The sequence below is a fragment of the Pelobates fuscus genome, chromosome 9 (genome assembly GCF_036172605.1).
Source record: "Pelobates fuscus isolate aPelFus1 chromosome 9, aPelFus1.pri, whole genome shotgun sequence".
NCBI classification, from domain to species: Eukaryota; Metazoa; Chordata; class Amphibia; order Anura; family Pelobatidae; genus Pelobates; species Pelobates fuscus.
This window is the reverse complement of record NC_086325.1, coordinates 48,816,558-48,837,293: the sequence shown is the minus strand read 5'-3', so window position 1 is coordinate 48,837,293 and position 20,736 is coordinate 48,816,558. Positions and strand designations below refer to the sequence as shown.

At 39.3% G+C, this 20,736-nt stretch overlaps 1 protein-coding gene across 4 annotated transcripts in view; it reads right to left on the bottom strand.

Annotated features, from left to right (window-relative positions):
- Positions 1–20,736, bottom strand: part of PLS3 (plastin 3) — an 81,403-nt gene that overhangs the window by 31,455 nt on the left and 29,212 nt on the right. For 3 of the 4 annotated variants that reach the window (XM_063431924.1, XM_063431923.1, XM_063431926.1), the window contains exons 2-3: positions 4,696–4,738; positions 2,921–3,006 (exon numbers count right to left, since the gene is read on the bottom strand). In XM_063431924.1, the coding sequence (XP_063287994.1) occupies positions 2,921–2,987 (67 nt within the window). In that variant the 5' untranslated portion in view covers positions 2,988–3,006; positions 4,696–4,738. Of the gene's footprint in view, positions 1–2,920; positions 3,007–4,695; positions 4,739–10,040; positions 10,062–20,736 lie in introns of those variants that run through there. The other variant, XM_063431925.1, reaches the window with a different exon arrangement.

Here is a 20,736-nt window from a genome sequence, read left to right as displayed (position 1 = left end):
AAACCTTTGTCCCTCTAATTTAAGACTATGTCCTCTTGCCTATCCCACACATGCGTAAACTCCTTTACTGTGTTAACCTCTACCACTTCAGCTGGAAGGCTATTCCATGCATCCACTAAGTAATACTTCCTGATATTATTTTTAAACCTTTGCCCCTCTAATTTAACCCCTTAAGGACCAAACTTCTGGAATAAAAGGGAATCATGACATGTCACACATGTCATGTGTCCTTAAGGGGTTAAGACTATGTCCTCTTGTTGTGGTAGTTTTTCTTCTTTTAAATATAGTCTCCTCCTTTACTGTGTTGATTCCCTTTATGTATTTAAATGTTTCTATCATATCCCCCCTGTCTCGTCTTTCCTCCAAGCTATACATATTAAGATAATTTCTAGTCACTAATATTAGTGCTACAGGAGTAGTGGTACAAAGCCTTTCTAGTCAGCAATATCTGAATATAAGCAGTCCAGGCCTGTCTGACAGCAGTTACCACTTCAGGGCCCAGTGTAATAACACTTCAAACCAAAAGCAACTATTGCTACACTGAATCTCTATTGACATGCACACCCAAGAATGTAGCCTCCCTCACCAGTCAGGTAGTCACTCTTGTCCCTTCGTACTCTGGAGTGATAGTTCAAAGCTTCTGTAAATAGGTATGGGATGTTAGGTAACCAATAAGCTCATTTCCATGGCCTCTTCGGTCATTTTAAAACAGTAATAGAAATGATTCCTTCTGGAATTGAGTGGCCATTATATGTTAAGAAACAACAACTTGACCAAGCAAAGCAAATTACTCCTCATCTAAAGGTGCCTGTTATCATGGCTGAGTCAGCAAGGGAGGTTATAATTCAAAGTTCAGGGACTCTACTTTTTACTGGCACTTCATTCACTCTGAAGCAAATCTTTGTTGTAGAACTCTTACTACTCAAGATGATAGGAGCATTCTACTTATGTTTAAAAAGGTCACAAAACAACAATACCCAATGCTTTTACATGTGAATATGTTATTTCTAAAGTAAATTGGATATAGAACATATTAAAATATCGAATTCAATCAAAGCTCTGGTAAATCCATTGAGTTAAGAGTTTGCCAAGCTTTAAAACAAACAAAAAAATCTGTTATATCCTTAAAATACTGCTGGCAAGGTGTGAGAGATATTTCACGTTGCTTATTCCTTTGAGTCAGTTCCTGCTAGGCCACAAACCAAGAACCGGCTGGCATGTGTTTCCACTTATATGGTTATTTATCTCACATTACATACACCCTTACTTTGTCAGAGGACAATGAAAGAACTTGTGTAGTTTGTTGCAGGAAATTCTAATTTCTTGCACAAAATATGCAAAGTCGTATTATGACTTGTTCATTGAATTTAAAGACAGGAAATTACAGATTGTTACTTTATGAGTCACACAAATGAACCATGGTACAAAGATGGATCATAAAAGGAAATGGTCTTCAAAATGATATCTGCAGTCACAAAAGGTAATGTAATGGAGCATCACCAGTTGCCAAGGTTAATGACTACTCAACTTTATGCTTTATGAAATAAAAAATAAAAAATATATATAACTCACGTATATCTGAGACACACTGCTACGCAACATTCTAAGTAGGTTCTATGCTATCAATGGTTACAAAAAAGTTCAGGAATTAAACCCTACTGTAACTTCTTCTACAGTAATCTCTACACAAGGGAGTGCCCCACCCAGACTACAAAGCCCATAATTCTATGCTAGCCAGTTGTTGGAATACATTACTAATAATTTTCTGCCATGATTAGTCATCGGTATTGGAACCCTTTCAGGCATTGTCCAATATCTCCCCTTTAGAACGAGTCTCTAAATGTATTGTCCAATAATAAGCCACAAAGAGTTGAAATTCTACATTAGTAGCAATGGCCATGGATACATACACACAACTGTTAAATCTCTGCTAAGAATTTAGTTTCTAGTGTAACATCCCAAATCAGAAGCTTTTGGTGCAATTTTGATTTTTTTTACGGACATTAAAACGGAGCTAGTTTGCCCCCAGTAATACTGTTGTAATCAATAACCGGGCAAGCACATACCGTACTTTAACCAGCTCTGCTTGTTACAGCAATCTATAGGTATAACTCATGGTTCCAACTACCATCACATGTAGTCATAAGCAAGGTCTAATTAATGGAACACTCCACTGGATTTTGTGTGACAAATTAGTAGATATAATGAAAACTTGCATTATTTCTGCACTCTTTTATTAGGGATATATCTAAAGACTGCTTGTAAAAGCTGCTCATCTCTTATTTGCAGCTTTGCAAACCCTCACCTTTTTGAGAAGTGTGTTATTTAAGTCTGTGCTGGAGGTACAAGCACAAACGTATGGGAGTACATGACAGTATCCAATTCTTCAAAATGAGCTGTAGAATAGCTCATTGAGAACGAAAGAAGGCAGGCGTAGGCTTGCACAGTGTGTCTGCCACTTACTTTAGCTCTGTGGCGCTAACGACAGAGGTAGAAACCTCCCTGGCTTTCTGATTGACAGGCAGGGAGGTGTTTCAACCTACAAATATAACGATTACCATTTCTTTAGAAATAGGTACTTAGGTTAACTGTCACAAATGTGACCGGCTCCAAACACAAAGAACTTCATCATTAACATATGTATTTAGGATTTATCATTAAAGACTTGCAAGTAAACATTTAAAGACAAGAGTTTCCAGTATTTGATTTTAAATTAAAAAAAATAAACTAATCTGTTATTTTTCTGTCAAACTGCTATCAATAATTTAATTTGAGACCCAAGTAATCATTTTAGTCTTGTAATCTTTCTACATAAGAAAGTCATGCATAACATTATATTATAATACCGGTATTTAAAATGTTTAGAGCTGATCATGTGGCATAAAATAGAATAAAATGAAATACATTGTAAGACTCTTACCAACTTTACTAAACGCCTCCCTAAGCTCCTCCAGCTCGTCTTTGGAAATGTGTGTTGTGTGTGCCATTGCGGATGGCCAGAGGCACCTAAAAATCATAAATATAGATGTATTACATAGTATCATTAGGCAATAATGAGAATCACAGCAGTACACTAGGTGCAATATACAAAATAACCCAATATTGTACACCACACATTTCTTGCCAGTCTGATACAATTATTCTCCAAGTAGCAGACAAGTGAGAGTACATTGTGTGTTAAACGTCTGCATACAAAGTGCACCATACAGTCATGCTATACTACATTTAATCTGTATAGATTTCCTGGTTAGCAGTTCCTTGAACTTTGGGGTCTTTAGTATATGTTAAAGGGATTTTGTGAAATATAAAACATGACAATGTCCAGATAACTAAATAAAAATTTTAGTAACAAATTCGAGTGAGTGTTCCATAAATGAATCCAAAGTAGTGGGAGTGAGGACGGGTATGAAGCTACAGGTCTACGTTCTTGCAATGATACATTAATATTCCTAACATTTGAGTTACAAAAATAAAGAATGACAAGTTATAAAACAGCTGTGGGGGTCATTGCAATATGAGAAAAGTTTGACTCGTGACAGATCATCGCATATCAGCTAAAGAAGACAGAGCAATCTGGTGGCAAGACTCCCACATCTTAGGGCTGACAGTCAATTTTGCTAGAGTGAAACAAAGTATTTTCTCGTATGTACAGTAAAAGTAAAAAAAAATATATATATATATATTAATCACATTTGGTATGAGTTTTAAATATTGCCCCATTTTTGGCCAATAAGAGTCATCAGTATCTTGACAATGAAATAGTTCATTCATACGATTTATTTATTTAATTTTTTTAACGTATTGTCCAAAAACACCAGGATATTATTCCAGTTTATGCAGGACATTTTATTTTCAATATTGGGCTTTTGGACCCATCAATGCAAGGATAAGACAAATATAAAGCCCTTTTATGCCTAGTTATAGAAACGTATAATGTTCTCTGGACAATATATGTGGATAGATCCAGAGGCAAAGCTTAAAGGAACACTATAGTCACCTAAATTACTTTAGCTAAATAAATCAGTTTTAGTGTATAGATCATTCCCCTGCAATTTCACTGCTCAATTCACTGTCATTTAGGAGTTAAATCACTTTGTTTCTGTTTATGCAGCCCTAGCCACACCTCCCCTGGCTATGATTGACAGAGCCTGCATGAAAAAAAAAACTGGTTTTACTTTCAAACAGATGTAATTTACCTTAAATAATTGTATCTCAATCTCTAAATTGAACTTTAATCACATACAGGAGGCTCTTGCAGGGTCTAGCAAGCTATTAACATCGCAGGGGATAAGAAAATCTTAATTAAACAGAACTTGCAATAAAGAAAGCCTAAAAAGGGCTCTCTTTACAGGAAGTGTTTATGGAAGGCTGTGCAAGTCACATGCAGGGAGGTGTGACTAGGGTTCATAAACAAAGGGATTTAACTCCTAAATGGCAGAGGATTGAGCAGTGAGGCTGCAGGGGCATGTTCTATACACCAAAACTGCTTCATTAAGCTAAACTTGTCCAGGTGACTATAGTGTCCCTTTAATGGGGAAGTACAGAAGCATGCCTTTTACTGAGCAAAAGACATGTTTTAATAGGAAATAAACACATGAGAATCATAATGGACATATACATTACTTATTCCACAGTTACTAGTTTTAAGGGAAATATATACAGGCACGCACACACAAATATATGATCAGAACATACCTTAGTGTAAATTCTTGAAGTCTGTGTCAAGTTCAAATTTCACCTATAAAAAGAAAAATAAATAAAAGGAATGAGCAAGCAGAACATAAAACAATGAAAGTTATTTAAATTGTCTGCAGCAACTTCACAAAGAATGTGCTGGAATAGGCAGAGCTAAACTGAAAAGAGTAACCAAGATTGAATTATTAAATTACAAATGAGCTGACTTTTAAAAATATATTTTAAAAAATTGCATATTTTAAGAAGATTACACACACATATATACTCTGACAGGGCTAGCAGATGCAAAAGTGTCTGGACAGTTTATTTGAATAGCTGCGTTAGGGGTCGAGTGAATATAATTTATTCCCGCTATATGTTAAAATGAAAAGTTTTATTTACAAGGATCTGGTTTAATTACTACGACATGAGTTCAAAAGATAAACTTCATGTTCATTCAGATTTTAGAAATAAAACACAGGCAATAATACTTATTGAAAAAGAGGATAATAGGCGCTCACTATAATATTAAACAGAGGATGTGAAGCAGGCAGCAGTAAACAATACAAGGATTCCCAAACCTTGTTGGTACATGTGACACAAGAAAGAGTAAACCACGCCCCAAATATACAAACGGTCAGAAGCCCTTTTAGTGGTGAAATGCGTCAAGTGGGACTCTAAGTATATATTACTTTCTTTTGCATCAATCAACTGCTTCCTGGTACCAACACATCCTTAGGTGGGAATACAATCACCCATGTTGGTTACACTAGAGCAAGTTTTGCTCTAGCAAATGTGAGTACAATACTTTACCAACTTGTAATTACTTCACCATTGGAGTTTTTTTTCTGCATTTGCTTCCACATATGCCCTGCACATTGCACCTTATCTGAAAGACCTGTGGGGACCATACCAACGTATATCCTTAGACGGGGATTGTTCAGTCCATGCGTAAATCAGCAGAGCTCTGAATTAGCTCATAAGAATGTGAGTGATCGCAACATTTAACTACCCACTACTTATACGTTACACTTATAGTATTGCACTATCATTTTGTCCTTGTTTCTTTTTGAGGTCCATTGTACTAAACATTTAGAAACCTATGTACGTATAACCATTTGTATATTTATTTTGGTCGTGGTTTACGCTTTCTTGTATGAAATAATTCTTATTGATTACAATAGGTGAATTTACAACTCAATTAGGACATTTTGGTGGGAATAATGCATGATTTGACACACACACTTTGACAAGCCAATAACACAAACCTATGCAATCAGATGATGATCCCTAGGTCAGATAATGGCTATATAGAGCCATGTAAACTGTAACAAAGCTATTGATCCCTTCAACTGTGCGTAAAGTAGAAATCATAGCACAAAATACAATATAAGTGGAGTATGTGGACGGCAGGGTTTCTACTTCCAAATTTTTAAGTACTTTGCTGCCTCAGCATAGGACACCACACAAGAGCTGACAAACGGCTTATTTGAAGACAGACAATTCTAAGGCTACTCAATGTAAAAGGCTGCAAGAAACGTCTAATTCCATTTCACTGAAGGAACACAGAAACAATGCAGGTTACTAGATATAACAGGTGGCACTGGGCCTGCTCAACCTAAAAATAGACTATATCTGTATCGAGAATGTATTCTCTTTTAAAGTTCACACCGCATGGAATTCAAGCAGACCAAGATAATCATAGATAATGACATTTGAAAAAGAATTTACTGAAATACTAACATCTAAACACACCCAAACAGCTAAAAGGAAATACTTTGTCTACCTGCCAAACCATTCTGAAGCAGTCAGACTGAACTCGGAATGACTATTTCTGTGTTTATACTTTAATTGTGTGCAACACACATGGAGTCATTTTATAGTTCCTGTTCTGCACTGACTGTTGATTAAATGTGAATGGTTCTGAGCCGACTACAAGGATAAATACAATGTCAAATGGCTAGGGCAATGCAGAGCATCTAATGAGGAACTCAACGTTCTACACAAAGTCTACAAGGTAGCCGACAATGATTACTCTGCCTGGGTCTGAAAACAGGTCTCTTCAAGTCTGAGCATACACATCCTACATTCCTTGCCAACAATCCTACAAAGAGTACAAACAATATAATGAGTACATTAAGCAACACAGTTATTTCTGAAGACTTTGGATTTGGCAAGATTTAGAAGACTAAAGTTTCATGATGAGAAACAAGAGCTTATGAGAAACATGGAGAGGTTTATAACATCTATCCAGGCACTAAAATGTAAAATGGTTATATTGTACAATTTAGATGTTTATTGACTTCATGCTCTCAATGCCTATGACCAAGTACTTTTCAGCATGAAGAAAGAAGTACAGCACGCTTTAAATTACCTTTATCGACCTTGATCAAGCACCATTGTCCAAGCATGCATGTCTACCTCTACGCTATACTGTCCTCTTTTTAGTTTACTAGCTGCTCTTCTGAGTGCATGGAAAAGTCATTTTCTTCCCTTTTCTCCCATGCTGCAATGCTCGATCGACAGCAGCTCCCACACCTATGGTGAGATAGAGACTGATTATCTCAGCCAATCCAATGCTTTTCTATCGGAATGCAGTAAGAAGCTAGTGTGCATGCATAGTAAAAATGCCATGCTGCAACAATAAGCTGCCTATAGCATTCCTTTTAAGTGTATAAAACTTTTTTAGCCATACCCAGATGTCTCATGGAATGTATTAAATCACATTTAAAAGGTTACATTTTATGTACTCTGCTAAACGGAACACATTTTTTATTATGCCGATTTTTCCCCTCCATCCTGGCTCCATCTTAATCACTGGGTACAAATGCATCTATCTTGTAGTCAGATCAAATCAGGAAAGGACAAATACATATTATAAAGCTTTTGCCTGAAGAGAAAAAAAAAAAAAAAGGTAATAATGACTAATCTGCTTAGGCTATTAAGAGAAAAAAAACAAAAAAAAAAAAACTATTAATATATTCAATTAAAACAAACCTTTTACACGGTTTATTGAAGCTCCATAAACACTTCACTTATTTGAAGTGGTCATGGTGCCAGGAGTCTGTGCAGAGTTTCGCTGTGAGTTTGACCCTCTTGCTGTTGGAGGTGTAACTTTTCACTTTCAGCAGCGTCACTGAGGTATCGCCAGTGAGCCCAGAGCAAGAGTGTAGCAGTGGCTATGCAGTAGAATGTTGCATACATTGGCGGAGAGTGGTAGCGTATATATGTATTTACATGACCCACTATTGTGACCTGCTAAAAGAACTAAACTGGTTGTCGCTGGAATCCAGACGCACCATCTTTTTGGCCTTATGTTTAAAAGCTTTTATGGGAAGCTCCCGCCCTACCGGAGCAGAATGCTCTCCCCAGCTGTTCCCACCTCCAATAACCTCCGATCCAGTACCAGTACGTTATTTAGTCTACCTCAATACATAAAGAAATCGGCTCGATCCACCTTTTCCTACCGAGCGCCGCAATTATGGAACGACCTCCCGCACACTTTAAAATCTTCCCCAAGCCTAAAGTTCTTCAAGAGATCCCTCTCTACACATCTAAAAACAGAATGCATGTGTTATGGTTGATTATATATTTCCTACCTGCTCTATGTTAAATTTTGTATTAATGTTGTTTTTGTAATTTATTGTACCCTATTGTATCAATGCAATGCTTTGTGGACCCCGGACATACTTTAAAACGAGAGCTATCTCAATGTATCCTTCCTGGTAAAAATAACACACACACGCTTAAAGAGGGCAAACGTTTTCTACATTATTTGCCATTACCAGGGAATGTCGCCAAGGTACTTCTAGCATCATAAAAAGTATAGCAGGCTGTATTTGTTATGGTGTTTGAAGTAACCCTTTAACAATGGATGTGCTGGACTATTAACGTTATATATTCTAAACCTATAACGGTAAATGTTTATGTTAATAGCTAGATTTTATTTATTTTTTTAAAGTACTGCGATTAACTCAAGGCAGCAACTTTTTCACATTCCTAAAAATGCCATAGTTAAAAGAGTACAAAGAAATTATATTTTACGGCAGGTTTTCTAGCAATTTGCCTAAACACATGCTGTGTCATGACCTGTGCACTTAATGTTTAATATATCAACAAATATAAAAGGTAGGGGTGGACTTTGCCAAGATCGTTCATGTGTTTATAATAAATGATCTCTCAGAGATAAGACATTTAGAAATAAGGATTTCATGTAAGGCTGGGGGAGTATCACACAGACAATCTATTTATCCACTATATTTCAAAGGCATTTGAGAACAAAAAGGAAAAATATGTCTTTCAAATGATCAATCATATGAATGTTTTATGCATGATAGGTCCCCTTTAAGAAGTTGATTTACATCCCTTTATTTCTGTAAGGAGAGTAGTCCGGGAATAGGAGATATGATTTTAGATATGCATTCTATGGTAGAATCTGTATTTTAGTATAGTCTTGCTCATCACAGAAAGTGAAATCTTGCCCTGATTGCTTTTTTGTTTTTGTTTTTAAAGAGACCTACAACAAACTTTTACAAGTCAAAAAAAAAAAAAAAAGTAAAGCAGACAGATGTGACACACCCAGAATATTCTGCTTCCAAAGTAAAGCGCACTATGCCAAGCACACACACATGCCCATATAACCAATCCCCAAAAGGCACTCCGTGTAAGGCATTTACATTTGAGCGGTCTAATGTTGTGTTAATGTAGATTTAACATCCACTCTGTTGGCTTTAAGCATCCCTCTGCCCACAATTCCTCTAATTACAGGACAGCTATCAAGTAGTAATTAGCAGAATTGAATAGGAGAATGTATTCTCCAATGCTCATTTACTATACAAGGTCTGGGTAAAATAAGGAAGAAGAAAAATTGATGAGAATGAATCCAATCACATCCAATAAACTTGGTTACAGAAGGATACAGGATCATTTAAAGATGGATACAGGATATTAGAATAACAAATATTCCATGAATGAATGGCAGGAAGCTCAACATAAGTAGCATTCTTTAAAAAAAAAAAAAAAAAAAAAAAAAAGTAACATGTAAAAAAAACAAAAAAAAAAAAACGCAGACCAAATCCAGACACTTAGAAGCTATTCAATGAATGGTTTTCTTCATTACATATTTCCTCCCAACCATTTAAAATATGAAAAATATATATATATAAAAAAAAAAAAAAAAAACATTATATATGTACAAACCTCTTTCTAATTGTTTTTTAATACGTCAAATGCATAACTGAAGCAGGTGGTAAGTTACAGAATAAAGCATCTGTTGAGAACAAGTCTTATTAAAGAAAATTTAAATGCATTGAGCCCAACTCTTCTATAAAACTACACACATACATACATAGCATGCATATCTGTACCTGAGGTAGACCAGCTTCATGGTGAACAAACTGAAACTGGACAGATTTAAAAAGCCACAAATGTCTCAGGGCGTTTCCCTATGAGCTCACTGCAGCAAATAAAGACAAAAAGAGAATGGACACGCCTTGGTATACTCACATAGGTAAGGTACAGGAAGGAGCACATACAATTATGGCTCTGCCATAAACCTAGAAAGTATCAGTGCAGACCGTCTATGTCTTGGACAGGATGGCTACCTTCACGTAGGTTAATAGGAATTGTAACTTCTTTTACTAGCAGACCCATTGGGAACATTCATTGTTGGACACAGAGAACCGGGTATTATATAGTAATAAAAAGGTTTACATGGGGGACTAACTGGGTGATGACCAACAGATAGGCCCACCAGGTGTTGTGCAATTAAAGGACCACTCTAGGCACCCAGACCACTTCAGCTTAATGAAGTGGTCTGGGTGCCAGGTCCAGCTAGGGTTAACTATTTTTTTTATAAACAGAGCAGTTTCAGAGAAACTGCTATGTTTATCAATTAGTTAAGCCTTCCCCTATTTCCTCTAGTGGCTGTCTCACTGACAGCCGCTAGAGGCCCTTGCGTGATTCTCACTGTGAAAATCACAGTGAGAGCACGCAAGCGTCCATAGGAAAGCATTATGAATGCTTTCCTATGTGACCGGCTGAATGCGCGCGCAGCTCTTGCCGCGCGTGCGCATTCAGCCGACAGGGAGGAACGGAGGCGGAGAGGAGGAGGAGAGCTCTCCGCCCAGCGCTGGAAAAAAGTTTTAAACACTTTCCCCTTTCCAGAGCCGGGCGGGAGGGGGTCCCTGAGGGTGGGGGCACCCTCAGGGCACTCTAGTGCCAGGAAAACGAGTATGCTTTCCTGGCACTAGAGTGGTCCTTTAAGGCTCTCAATAAGGACAATGTTGCACCCTCTAACCCAGGGGTGCCCAAAAAGTTTATCACCAGATGTTTTAAAACTACAACTTCCATGAGGCTTTGTCATTCTAAAAGCATTCTAAAAAGGCATGCAAAGCATCATGGGAGTTGTAGTTTTAAAACACCTGGGAATCTACTTTTTGGGCACCCCTGCTCTATTCTACTGGAAATGCATCTACTTAGATGTATGTTCTCAGGAATATACAACCCTAGACAAGCCAGGATTAAAAAAAAATAAAAAATAAAAAATTGAAAGAATAAAATCTAGTGGAGGAATGAAAAAAATAATTATTGGGTTGCTTTAGGTGTGGATGGGCTCTAAAATGAATTAAAATGTCATAAAAGGATAGAGAGCAGCGCAGGGGAGAGACAGGGAGAGGAATCTCGGCTTTGCACAGAGGCATCCAGGCAGCTACTGATATGAAGTGCAAGCCCCAAATGTACTTTTTAGCACCTAAAGAATTCGAAATTGTAAAACTGCTATGTCACAGCAGTATTTGACGGTTCTATTTGACTCTCAAATATGAAGTGCAGGCCCCAAATTTACTATTTAGCACCAAAACAATTTGAATGTTTAAAATTGCGCTGTAACCGGGAGGCGGGGCCTGACAGCTAACATGGCCGGTTGCACATTTTAAGAGCTCCTGCAGCAATGGACAAAAAGTAAAGATACCGACCGAGATACAAATGCTAGCAGCAAACGGGGACTGGCACATGACGCAGAACGGCGACAGGAACAAAATGGTACCTGTCCGGCACCGGTGCGCCGTGGAAAAAAACTTAAACTGACCATGCGGCCTATACCAGAGCGCAGCCTGAGGACCAGGGGAGGCGGCCGACCTCCTGGCACAGGACACACTCCTATGCAGAAGCCCATTAACGCCCTGCTACCACCCCACCCCCCCCCTCTGGACCGGTGGGGGACATCCCAGTCCTCGCTGGGGACGATTACCCCCACATGCATACCTGACCAAGCGACAAAACATTCAATCAAACGGGACCTGATAGGCCCCAGCCAAGATGGCGGCGCGGACGAGGCTTGGAACCAAGCACACGTCTCAAACCTCCCAAGCACACAGGGGCTTTCATTGACCGGCTACGCACCTACTTCTGGGCACAACTTAAGGCCCGGAGACGACCCTACAGGCTGGCGATGAGAAAGGTGGCAGCGTGGATACGCCCGACCACCCGGCGCACCCTACAATGCTGTGTAGACTCGCTGGCTTGTTACCTGCTTTTGGGGCGGAACAAGCATATATGTAACACCATGCACAATAAAAACAAAGAATTAAAAAAAAAAAAAAAAACTTTTCAAATATTTTCTTTTTTAAAGAAAAATTCTTGTAATAGAATTCGGCATGGAAACAAAGATCCCAAAGTACTTAGGCTTTCATATGTACGCATAATTTCCTCCACTCCCTTCTTGAACACTGTTCTTCACTCACTGATATTGGTAAGTTCTCAATAGACCTTATTTATAAATATTAATCTTTTGCATGGATTTCACTGAAAGGCAACTACTAAATATTGGCTTAAAGGGACACTGCAGGCACTTATGCAATTTCATTTTAATAAATTTGACATAGTGACTGCAGCCCTGCCCCCCTCACCAACCTCCCAAAACCCTGTAGTAAACCAATTAGAGGACTTAAAAGCACGCCTCCAAGACCTTTGGATATGAGAGCTAAGAATCTTACTACACGTTTTTTTTTTTCTATGATAAGCAGTAGATTGGCCCGTTATCCTGAAGGCAGGAGGAGGTCACCGCAGAGCCGAGGTATTCTCGGCACTGGAGATAGGGTGAACAATTCATTTTAATTTACTTGATTTTGTTTTTATATTTACATGCGGGGTCGACCCAAGTTATAAGGGGCATCACGGCGGTAGCGTTAGGAATACAGATATATGTATTCCTAACACTACAGTGTTCCTTTAAAACAACTGTGCCGGTTACCTTTTCATCCAGATATCCTATTGTTTATTTTTGCCCTCGAGTGACACAATTGTTTCTCTTTGTATAGGAAGCAAGCACAGACAGGGCAGACAGCGCCACACAAATTGTTCTAATGAATGCGTGAACCCAAGGTTGAATTTAATCAAAAGAATTACAGTTGGTTCTTTTTATTAAAAGAACTCCATTACCAAACTGTACTTCGTATCCACCCAGCCATTTCCAATTTTTGTCCAAGCGATTTTTATTTTAAGACAGAGCATGTCGCATTAAAAGGAAGATACACTATTTTCCTCATCAGGGGATTTCACCTTAATCCTGAGCATTTCATTTTTATATATTGAACTAGCAAATAGCCTTACAGGCTAGGGAGATGATTAGGAACTGTTTCACTATCATGGACAAAATATTTTCAGGTGATTTTACAAAACCCACATCCATATATCCTAAGCTTTATATTTCATAAAGGAGGATATTTCTCACCCTCATTATCTGCCCAAATGTTGGTTTGCGTCTATATTGTGAGAGTAAGCGCCATTCAAAGAACAAATGTAAATGTGACATTTTAGATACCAATGCAGACGGCTCAGATATACATAAAGTGAAAGATGATCCCTTGATATAAAAGCTTAAAAAAATGCAAATACAACAAAACGTGAGCAGTTGCTAAGAACTGTGACTTGGGAGATGTCATACATAAATGCCTATTCAAATTAAACGATATCCTCTGTCCCAAATTTGGTTTTCAAGTAATCCAAGTTGACACAGTCTGACGTAGTGTCTCAGACAAAAATTCACCTTAGTTTTTAAAAAAAACAAAAAACATTACACACAGCACAATCTCCGAACCTATGCATCACTTGCACATTTATATGGAGGGGGAAAAAAATCTCCCTGGATGGGTAGCCAGGTGTTGTTTGCCAAGTACATGGTGATTATTCCTACTAATTTGTAAAATGATTATGTTGGAAATAGATGTGTAGTTCCACAGATCTGCTCCTCCAGGGTCCTAACATCAAGTAATCTGCTTTCGATAGGCTGCAAGGAGCTTCTATAACCAATCAAAACACAGACTTCTTCTTTCAACTATATATTTTATCACGCAGTTAGGCTTTTCTTTATATAGCATCGTGAGATTATATCTCCCATAAAGAGAGACGGAGATGAAAATATGCAATAACAATTTGAAGCATTCTTTCATGTAGGTGTTTAGATGATTAAAGGAGATTGTTGGCCCGCATTCAAATTGTGGATTTCAGATTTTCATTGCACACAATCCTCTTATAAAAAAAGGTCACAAACAATGTTTCTATAATGTACACATTCCATGCAGGTGTCACACCTCAACAAAATGGTTTAGAAAATTACTATCATCCAAAATACCAAAGTCATATCACAAATTACACAACTTCCTTATATATGAAAAAAAAAAAAAGGGGGAAAACACTTTTTTTGTAGAGAGCGGAAGGAGAGCACTGGAGAGCAGTGACAATGGGTGAAACTGTTTGACATTCAGCCGTTATAGTTATTCTACTTCCCCTGCAGGAGCTGCACTGTGAGAAGGCACGCACAATGTGTAGGTTCCTGCTGTGAGACATCCACATATGACATCATCAGGAAGAAAGAGGAAATCTGGATTCCTAACATTATAGTGTCCCTGTCCTAATTCTCCTTGTGTAATAAGAATTAACCCCTTAAGGAAATAGCTCCAGAAGTAAAAGGCCAGCATGAGAGAAAATGGGTTAAAGGAGTTTCTATCTGTACTTGCCTTTTTCTCACCTCTGTCTCCCGTGACATAAAACAAGAGCATTGAGGACCTGATGTGCATGCTCAGCTAGTGCCGAATGCGCATCCAAGCTTCTTTTCTTATGGGCTTTTGCATCACACTATCAAGTTTTACTAGTCAGAGCAGCATAAGCAGCTCTAATGGCTTTCAGTATGAGATTTTTTTTTTTTTTTTTTTTTTTAAACGGTTTTACATTACGGGGTTAAAAAGGACAGGGTGGCTGCTTCCAGGCCGCTTAATTGAGATAAAGTGGTCTGAGGGACTATAGTTTCCCTTTAAAGAAACCATCACAAAATCAGGGCAGGATTAACATAGGGGCTGATGGAGCTGCAGCTCCAGTCCCAGGCCCATTGATTAAAAATAAAATAAAATAAAAAAAACAAAAACGTATTTTTTCTTATTATATTTATTTATTTTTACACACTACTCTTAGGGATTCCACCTGGCTTTTATTTTATTGGCACAGCCAGTATTTGAGGCTGCCTGGCTGGTGCCAATATTGTAGTCATACTGGCAATACAAATGCTGGTATTTTTCTCAGTATAAAAAGAGATTACTATGCAATACTAGCACTGGCCCTGTAGAGAGGCAGGGATAGGAAGTTCCAGCATATCCCTCCCTGCCTATCTCTACTCACTGATCTGCAGGGGAGCAGCTACAGAGAGTCCAGACAGCAACTCCCACCCTGCAGAGACAGTCTACAGCTCGGGGAAGTGAGGGATGGGGGAAAAGGCTGCAAGGAGAAATGGGGACACTGAGACACTAAGGGATATTGGGAAACATTATGACAAAGAGCCAGTGCCCCCTCATCTCCCAGCCAGTGCCCCCTCGTCTCCCAGCCAGTGCCTCACTGTCCCCATGTCTCCTAGTGCCCCAAGTGTCTCCATGTCTCCAAGCTAGTGTCCCTAGTATCTGTGGCCCTGCTGTCTGTCCCTATGTCTCCCAGTGCCCCCATGTCCCCCAGCCAGTGTCTCTAGTGTCTGTGTCCCCATGTCTTCAAGTGTCCCCTATTTTCCCAGTGTCCCCATGTGTCACAGCCAGTGTCCCCTAGTCTCCCAGTGTCTCGGTGTCCCTGGTGACATGGGGACCCTGGATGACATGGGGACAAAGACACATGGGAATACTGGAGGACACAGGGAGACATGGGGCATTGAGACACTGTGTGATACATAGGGTCACTGGGAGACATGGGGCACTGATGCATAGAAACACAGACCTGGAGTAATCGACACATGGGGGCACTGGGAGCAATCCACCTATACAGCATGATCAAACTGTAAGTAGTTTGGTGATTTTACAGCATTTTCTCTTATATCACTCATACATAATTAATTATGCAAATTATTAAGGCTGGTATGTTTTTCCAAGAAAGGTGGCAACCCTAACTACTTTTCACATACTCTTGCGTAAGTATGGAAAAGTAAGAGGGATGTATGGGAACAAAACTTGTGTGGACTGGCTGACAATGAATATAGTTAAGGTAATGCCGAGTCTGGTCTCTCTAACACTGTGGCATGTTCCCTTTCTTCTACACTCACTACATACAGCTTTTCTCTGTCCCAGACTATATATCAGGAGCTTCTGCCTGCTAGTAAGACGGTAAGGAGACAAGTGGACCAGCAAGTGCTAGGGGACAGTCCTTAGAAAGCGATGAGCGAGCGCATCAGGGTGCTGTCTGCATAGTATGCCCTTAGTTGGTCAGCTGCATGATTGACAGGCAGCCTGACATGCATTCATGCCAGGCTGGTCTTCCAATTCTTTAGGCAGACATGTCCTCTTTTTGGGCATGTTCACCCCTTTTGGCAGGTTACGTGATTTGTGTCAGTGGCACACCCTTTTTTGACTTCCTGCTTGACTGCACACTGCTGTTACGGGTTATGGATTTACTTAAAAGATGAAAACATAAATTTGAGGGAGATTAGCACAGGGTATGTGTTTTATTATAGCTGCTGTTTTCTTTCTCTCCAGCACCATCTCCATCAGATACTTGACACTTGGGAGTGTTTTAGGTCGATAAGATTCAGTAATTAGGCCCATCATAATGGTCAGCACCAGGCCCACTGGGCTGTTAATCTGGCCCTGCACAAAATGTAGAAACTGCCTAAACTAGTATAACACACACTATTCTCACCAATACCCTGATGTGCCAAGAGATTTAAGAAAACTGTTCTAATCCTAATGTTAACAAAAAAAATAAATTGTTACCATAATACACACAAATACATTGTATCAATTAATTAGTATTACAGAATGCAGTTTATTAAAGGGTTACTCCAGTCATAATAACCACTACAGCCTGCTGTAGTGGTTATAATGCCAGAAGTACTCTGGCCCAGTTTCTCGGTAAAGGAGCAAACTGTTTAGTATCAGTATTCCAAGGCTACCTGGAGGTCTGGCGATGTGTTTCTGCAGAGCTACAGAAGCCAAAAGCGGCATCCATTCATTGGCAGAGAGTGTCAGCTGACTTCTTCCAGCCAGTGAGTGGTATTATGTGCAATAAAAGTTGCCCATAAATGACATTAGCCAGTCTGGTACTCCAGTTCCAGGCTCGCTGATGACATCACAATGACACTGCCAGAGGTGGTTATACCTCCTATACCTATAGCAAAGGACTTTAACTCCCTATGTGCAGCATTTCAGAGTGAAACACTACACAAACAGACTCCAAGCACCAGGACCACTTCAAATCACTGACATGATCATGATGCGTGGCGTAACCCTTTAACTACAGGTTGAAAGGTTGAATTAGTAATTGGTATTGGATTGTTAGCCACCACTATCACATCATGCCAATGTACTTCATTAACATCCCTGTACACCTTAAAAGCAATCTAGGCTTTAACATTGCTCAGAAACCAGACATACTTTCATTGTAATGTATGGTACAGAAGGAGGAGATCAAAAAGGGTTAAACGAATACTATAGTGTCAGGAAACTGTATGCCTATCACTATAGTATCACTCTGCCTCCATCCCCCCTACCTCTGGCAAGTAGAGGGTTTAACGCCCCTTTATTTAACCTACCTTTTCCAGTGCAGAGGTCTCCTCCCGCAACTTCACGGCAATGGAGGACTAATGCACATGTGCGGCGAGAACCACACTGGCATCAGGCTTTCTCCATAGGAAAGCACTGAATCAATGCTTTCCTATAGGGATTTTCAAAACGCTGGATGTCCTCATGCAAAGGGTGAGAACGTCTTCTAGAGGCAGTCTCAACCCTACATTGTGAACATTGCACTGTTTTACATTGCAGGATGATGAGCACATAGACCCTGCATCCAGACCACATCTCTGAGATGAAGTGGTGTGGGTGCCTGTAGTGTTCCTTTAATTAGTGTTTACAGCTGCTTAGTGCCATGATCACATGTACAAATACAGAATCATCACAGAGCAGACATGTCACTTACTGGAGTAGTGGAGGGCTACATTTCAATAGTTAAGGATAGAGCAGAATGGTTTCTACCCAAAACAACAGGAACTCCCAAAGGCAAATATGATCAGAAATGGTGAGCTTACTATAAAATGAATTGGTTTAGGGTTGTCCACTAGTACTTAAAAAGGCTCGCCCAGAAATTATATCAAAGTGGTCAACAACATTTCTGGCCTATATTTTACGATGTTGAGAATATGGCACAGTAGTTTTGCATTTAATACTTTTCTTTTTTCTTTTTTTATCTTCAAGTTAGACATAGCATGATTTATCAACAGCCATTATAAAACACACAAGTAGAAGAACAACTGTGGAATGTAAATCCAGATAAACACATGAAGAAGAAACTAGGGAAAAAGGTGGGAGCCTAGAATACAAGAGAAATATGCTTTTCTATGCAGCCACCGGATGGACTGCCTCGTTTCGACTCAAGAGTAATCTAATTCCAGGAACATCTACACTACTGCTAATAACTATTCTTACTACATAATTAATGCCCGCGTGAAAGAACATTGTGAGGTGGATAGACATTATCCATTTCCCAGCACTATGCTAAGACAAACACTATAGAACCAAAGCTTATAGATCCTCTCCCTAACTAGATTCTAAAGGGAGAGAAACATAGCACATTAAAAATAGATCAGGACACAAGGCGTTCCCATTAAGGTTATAATCCAGACATAATGCAAATTACGCACATACAGGCCCAGTGATTAGACACATTGCCTCCAGGGATAATCGCAGGACATATTGAAGCATGTTTTTATTCAGAGTAATAGTTCTCCACACAGAACCAGCACACGCCTTGATCTGATGCTACAGTGTAACTAGAATGGGATAATGTACAATATATTAAAATAAACAAACCACCTTGTGGTCATTTACATCATTTTATCTGCTGCTCCTCCCAGAAACCTTTAGAGCAAGGCAAGTTTCAGTTTATGGTAGAACTTCAGTTTCCATGACGCTTTGTCTGCCTAGAGCGGAGAATCTTTTCACCGGGCCATAACTGTTCTGGAGTACCCTGTTCTCTAGAGTACAATCCCCCCTTCCCCCCATGTCATCTCACCTGTTACATGTTATTCATATCCATTATCTGCTGGGTTGTCTCACCTGCCCAGTTTGTTGGTTTAAATTAACACTCTTGTTATACACGGTAACTGTCTGAAACAGCGACAATGTCTTCTTTTCAAACAATTGCTTAGAATTTTTGTATTTCCTACAGTGGGTGGGACACCTTTAACAAAGTAGAAAAAAATATTTAAAAAAATAATGAAAGTAAACCCTCAACGTGCTAGGACTCTATGGTAACATGCATTCTAAAGATAGTCTGTTCAGGTCAGTCTAAGGGTATTGCTAATTTCTATACCATATAATTAAACTTGCTACACATATCATTATATGATCTCGGTTGGGGGAAAAAAAAAAACAGCCTTCTAAATAGACCTTAGGGACCACTGAAGGACAACAATGTTTAAAAAGGAAACATTTCTAAAAATAAATCCTAATTACAAAGTGGATAATTTCAAGGGAGGGAGGGGGGGGGAGCGGGGGTTGTTTTTTACTTTCAAGCAAAGCTTTCAGGTTTACAGAGCTAAGTCACAAGGTTTTATTCAAGCCACTTAGGAGTAGTGGATACAAGGCCAGACTTCCCACAAGGCCACAGCCTCAGGGCAGGCATCATAAAAGGCAAGCAAGGTCGGTGGGGAGATAAGAGATCTTCCTCACTGCCCAGCCCATTTTCCTGCCATGGGGGCCAGCACTCAATTACATTAGGGTTAAATACACCTCTGTCTTCCTAACAGCGACTAAAGGCACTTCACCTGTGAGAATTGAGTCAAACTGTTCTCACAGCAAACCTCCAATAGGAATGCAGTTCTGACTGAGCAGGAACTTTTCATCACCAATGATCCTTTAAGAGGAGCCATGGCTTGGATGTTGATAAAAAAACAACTGGGGAGCCATCCCTTCATTTAGGCTACCTCCATAACACCTCTATAGTGTTATTTCCAAACAATGCATCTCTCAGTTTATGTCTATGTCATCCCTTTCATTGTAAATTCTTTTTATGCCAAGGTGTCTTTCCCCATTTCGATTGCAGAGATGAAGAGATCGCCTCAATCTCTACAGTGACTTTGGCCATTGGGAACCTATTACCACAGGCAACATGCTACAGTACAGTAATATGTCATCACGTCTTTTCATAGATTTTGCATGGTTTATGAGTGTGACTGTGGTTTGGCAGTCTAACTCATACAGAACCCAACGCACGGTCAGACTACGCAAACCCTGGAATGAGTGTGCGTAGAAAACTCTCCCCGAAGTGGGAAGGTTAATGCAGACAGACACTTTTCCAGGCACTGTTAGTAGGAACTGTGGCAATGAAAGCTATATGATCACAAGGGGGTGATTTTTAGACCTGAAAATGATCAATGAAACAAACAAGTAAAATTAAATACCCCCTTCATAAGAAATTTGGAATATAACACACTAAAAATGATGGTTATCGTAAAATCGCAACTTTTACATAAGCCTTTGAAGGTGGTTATAACAGGTTGTGGATATAGGTAACAGCAAAACCAACAGTCCGGTATCCCAT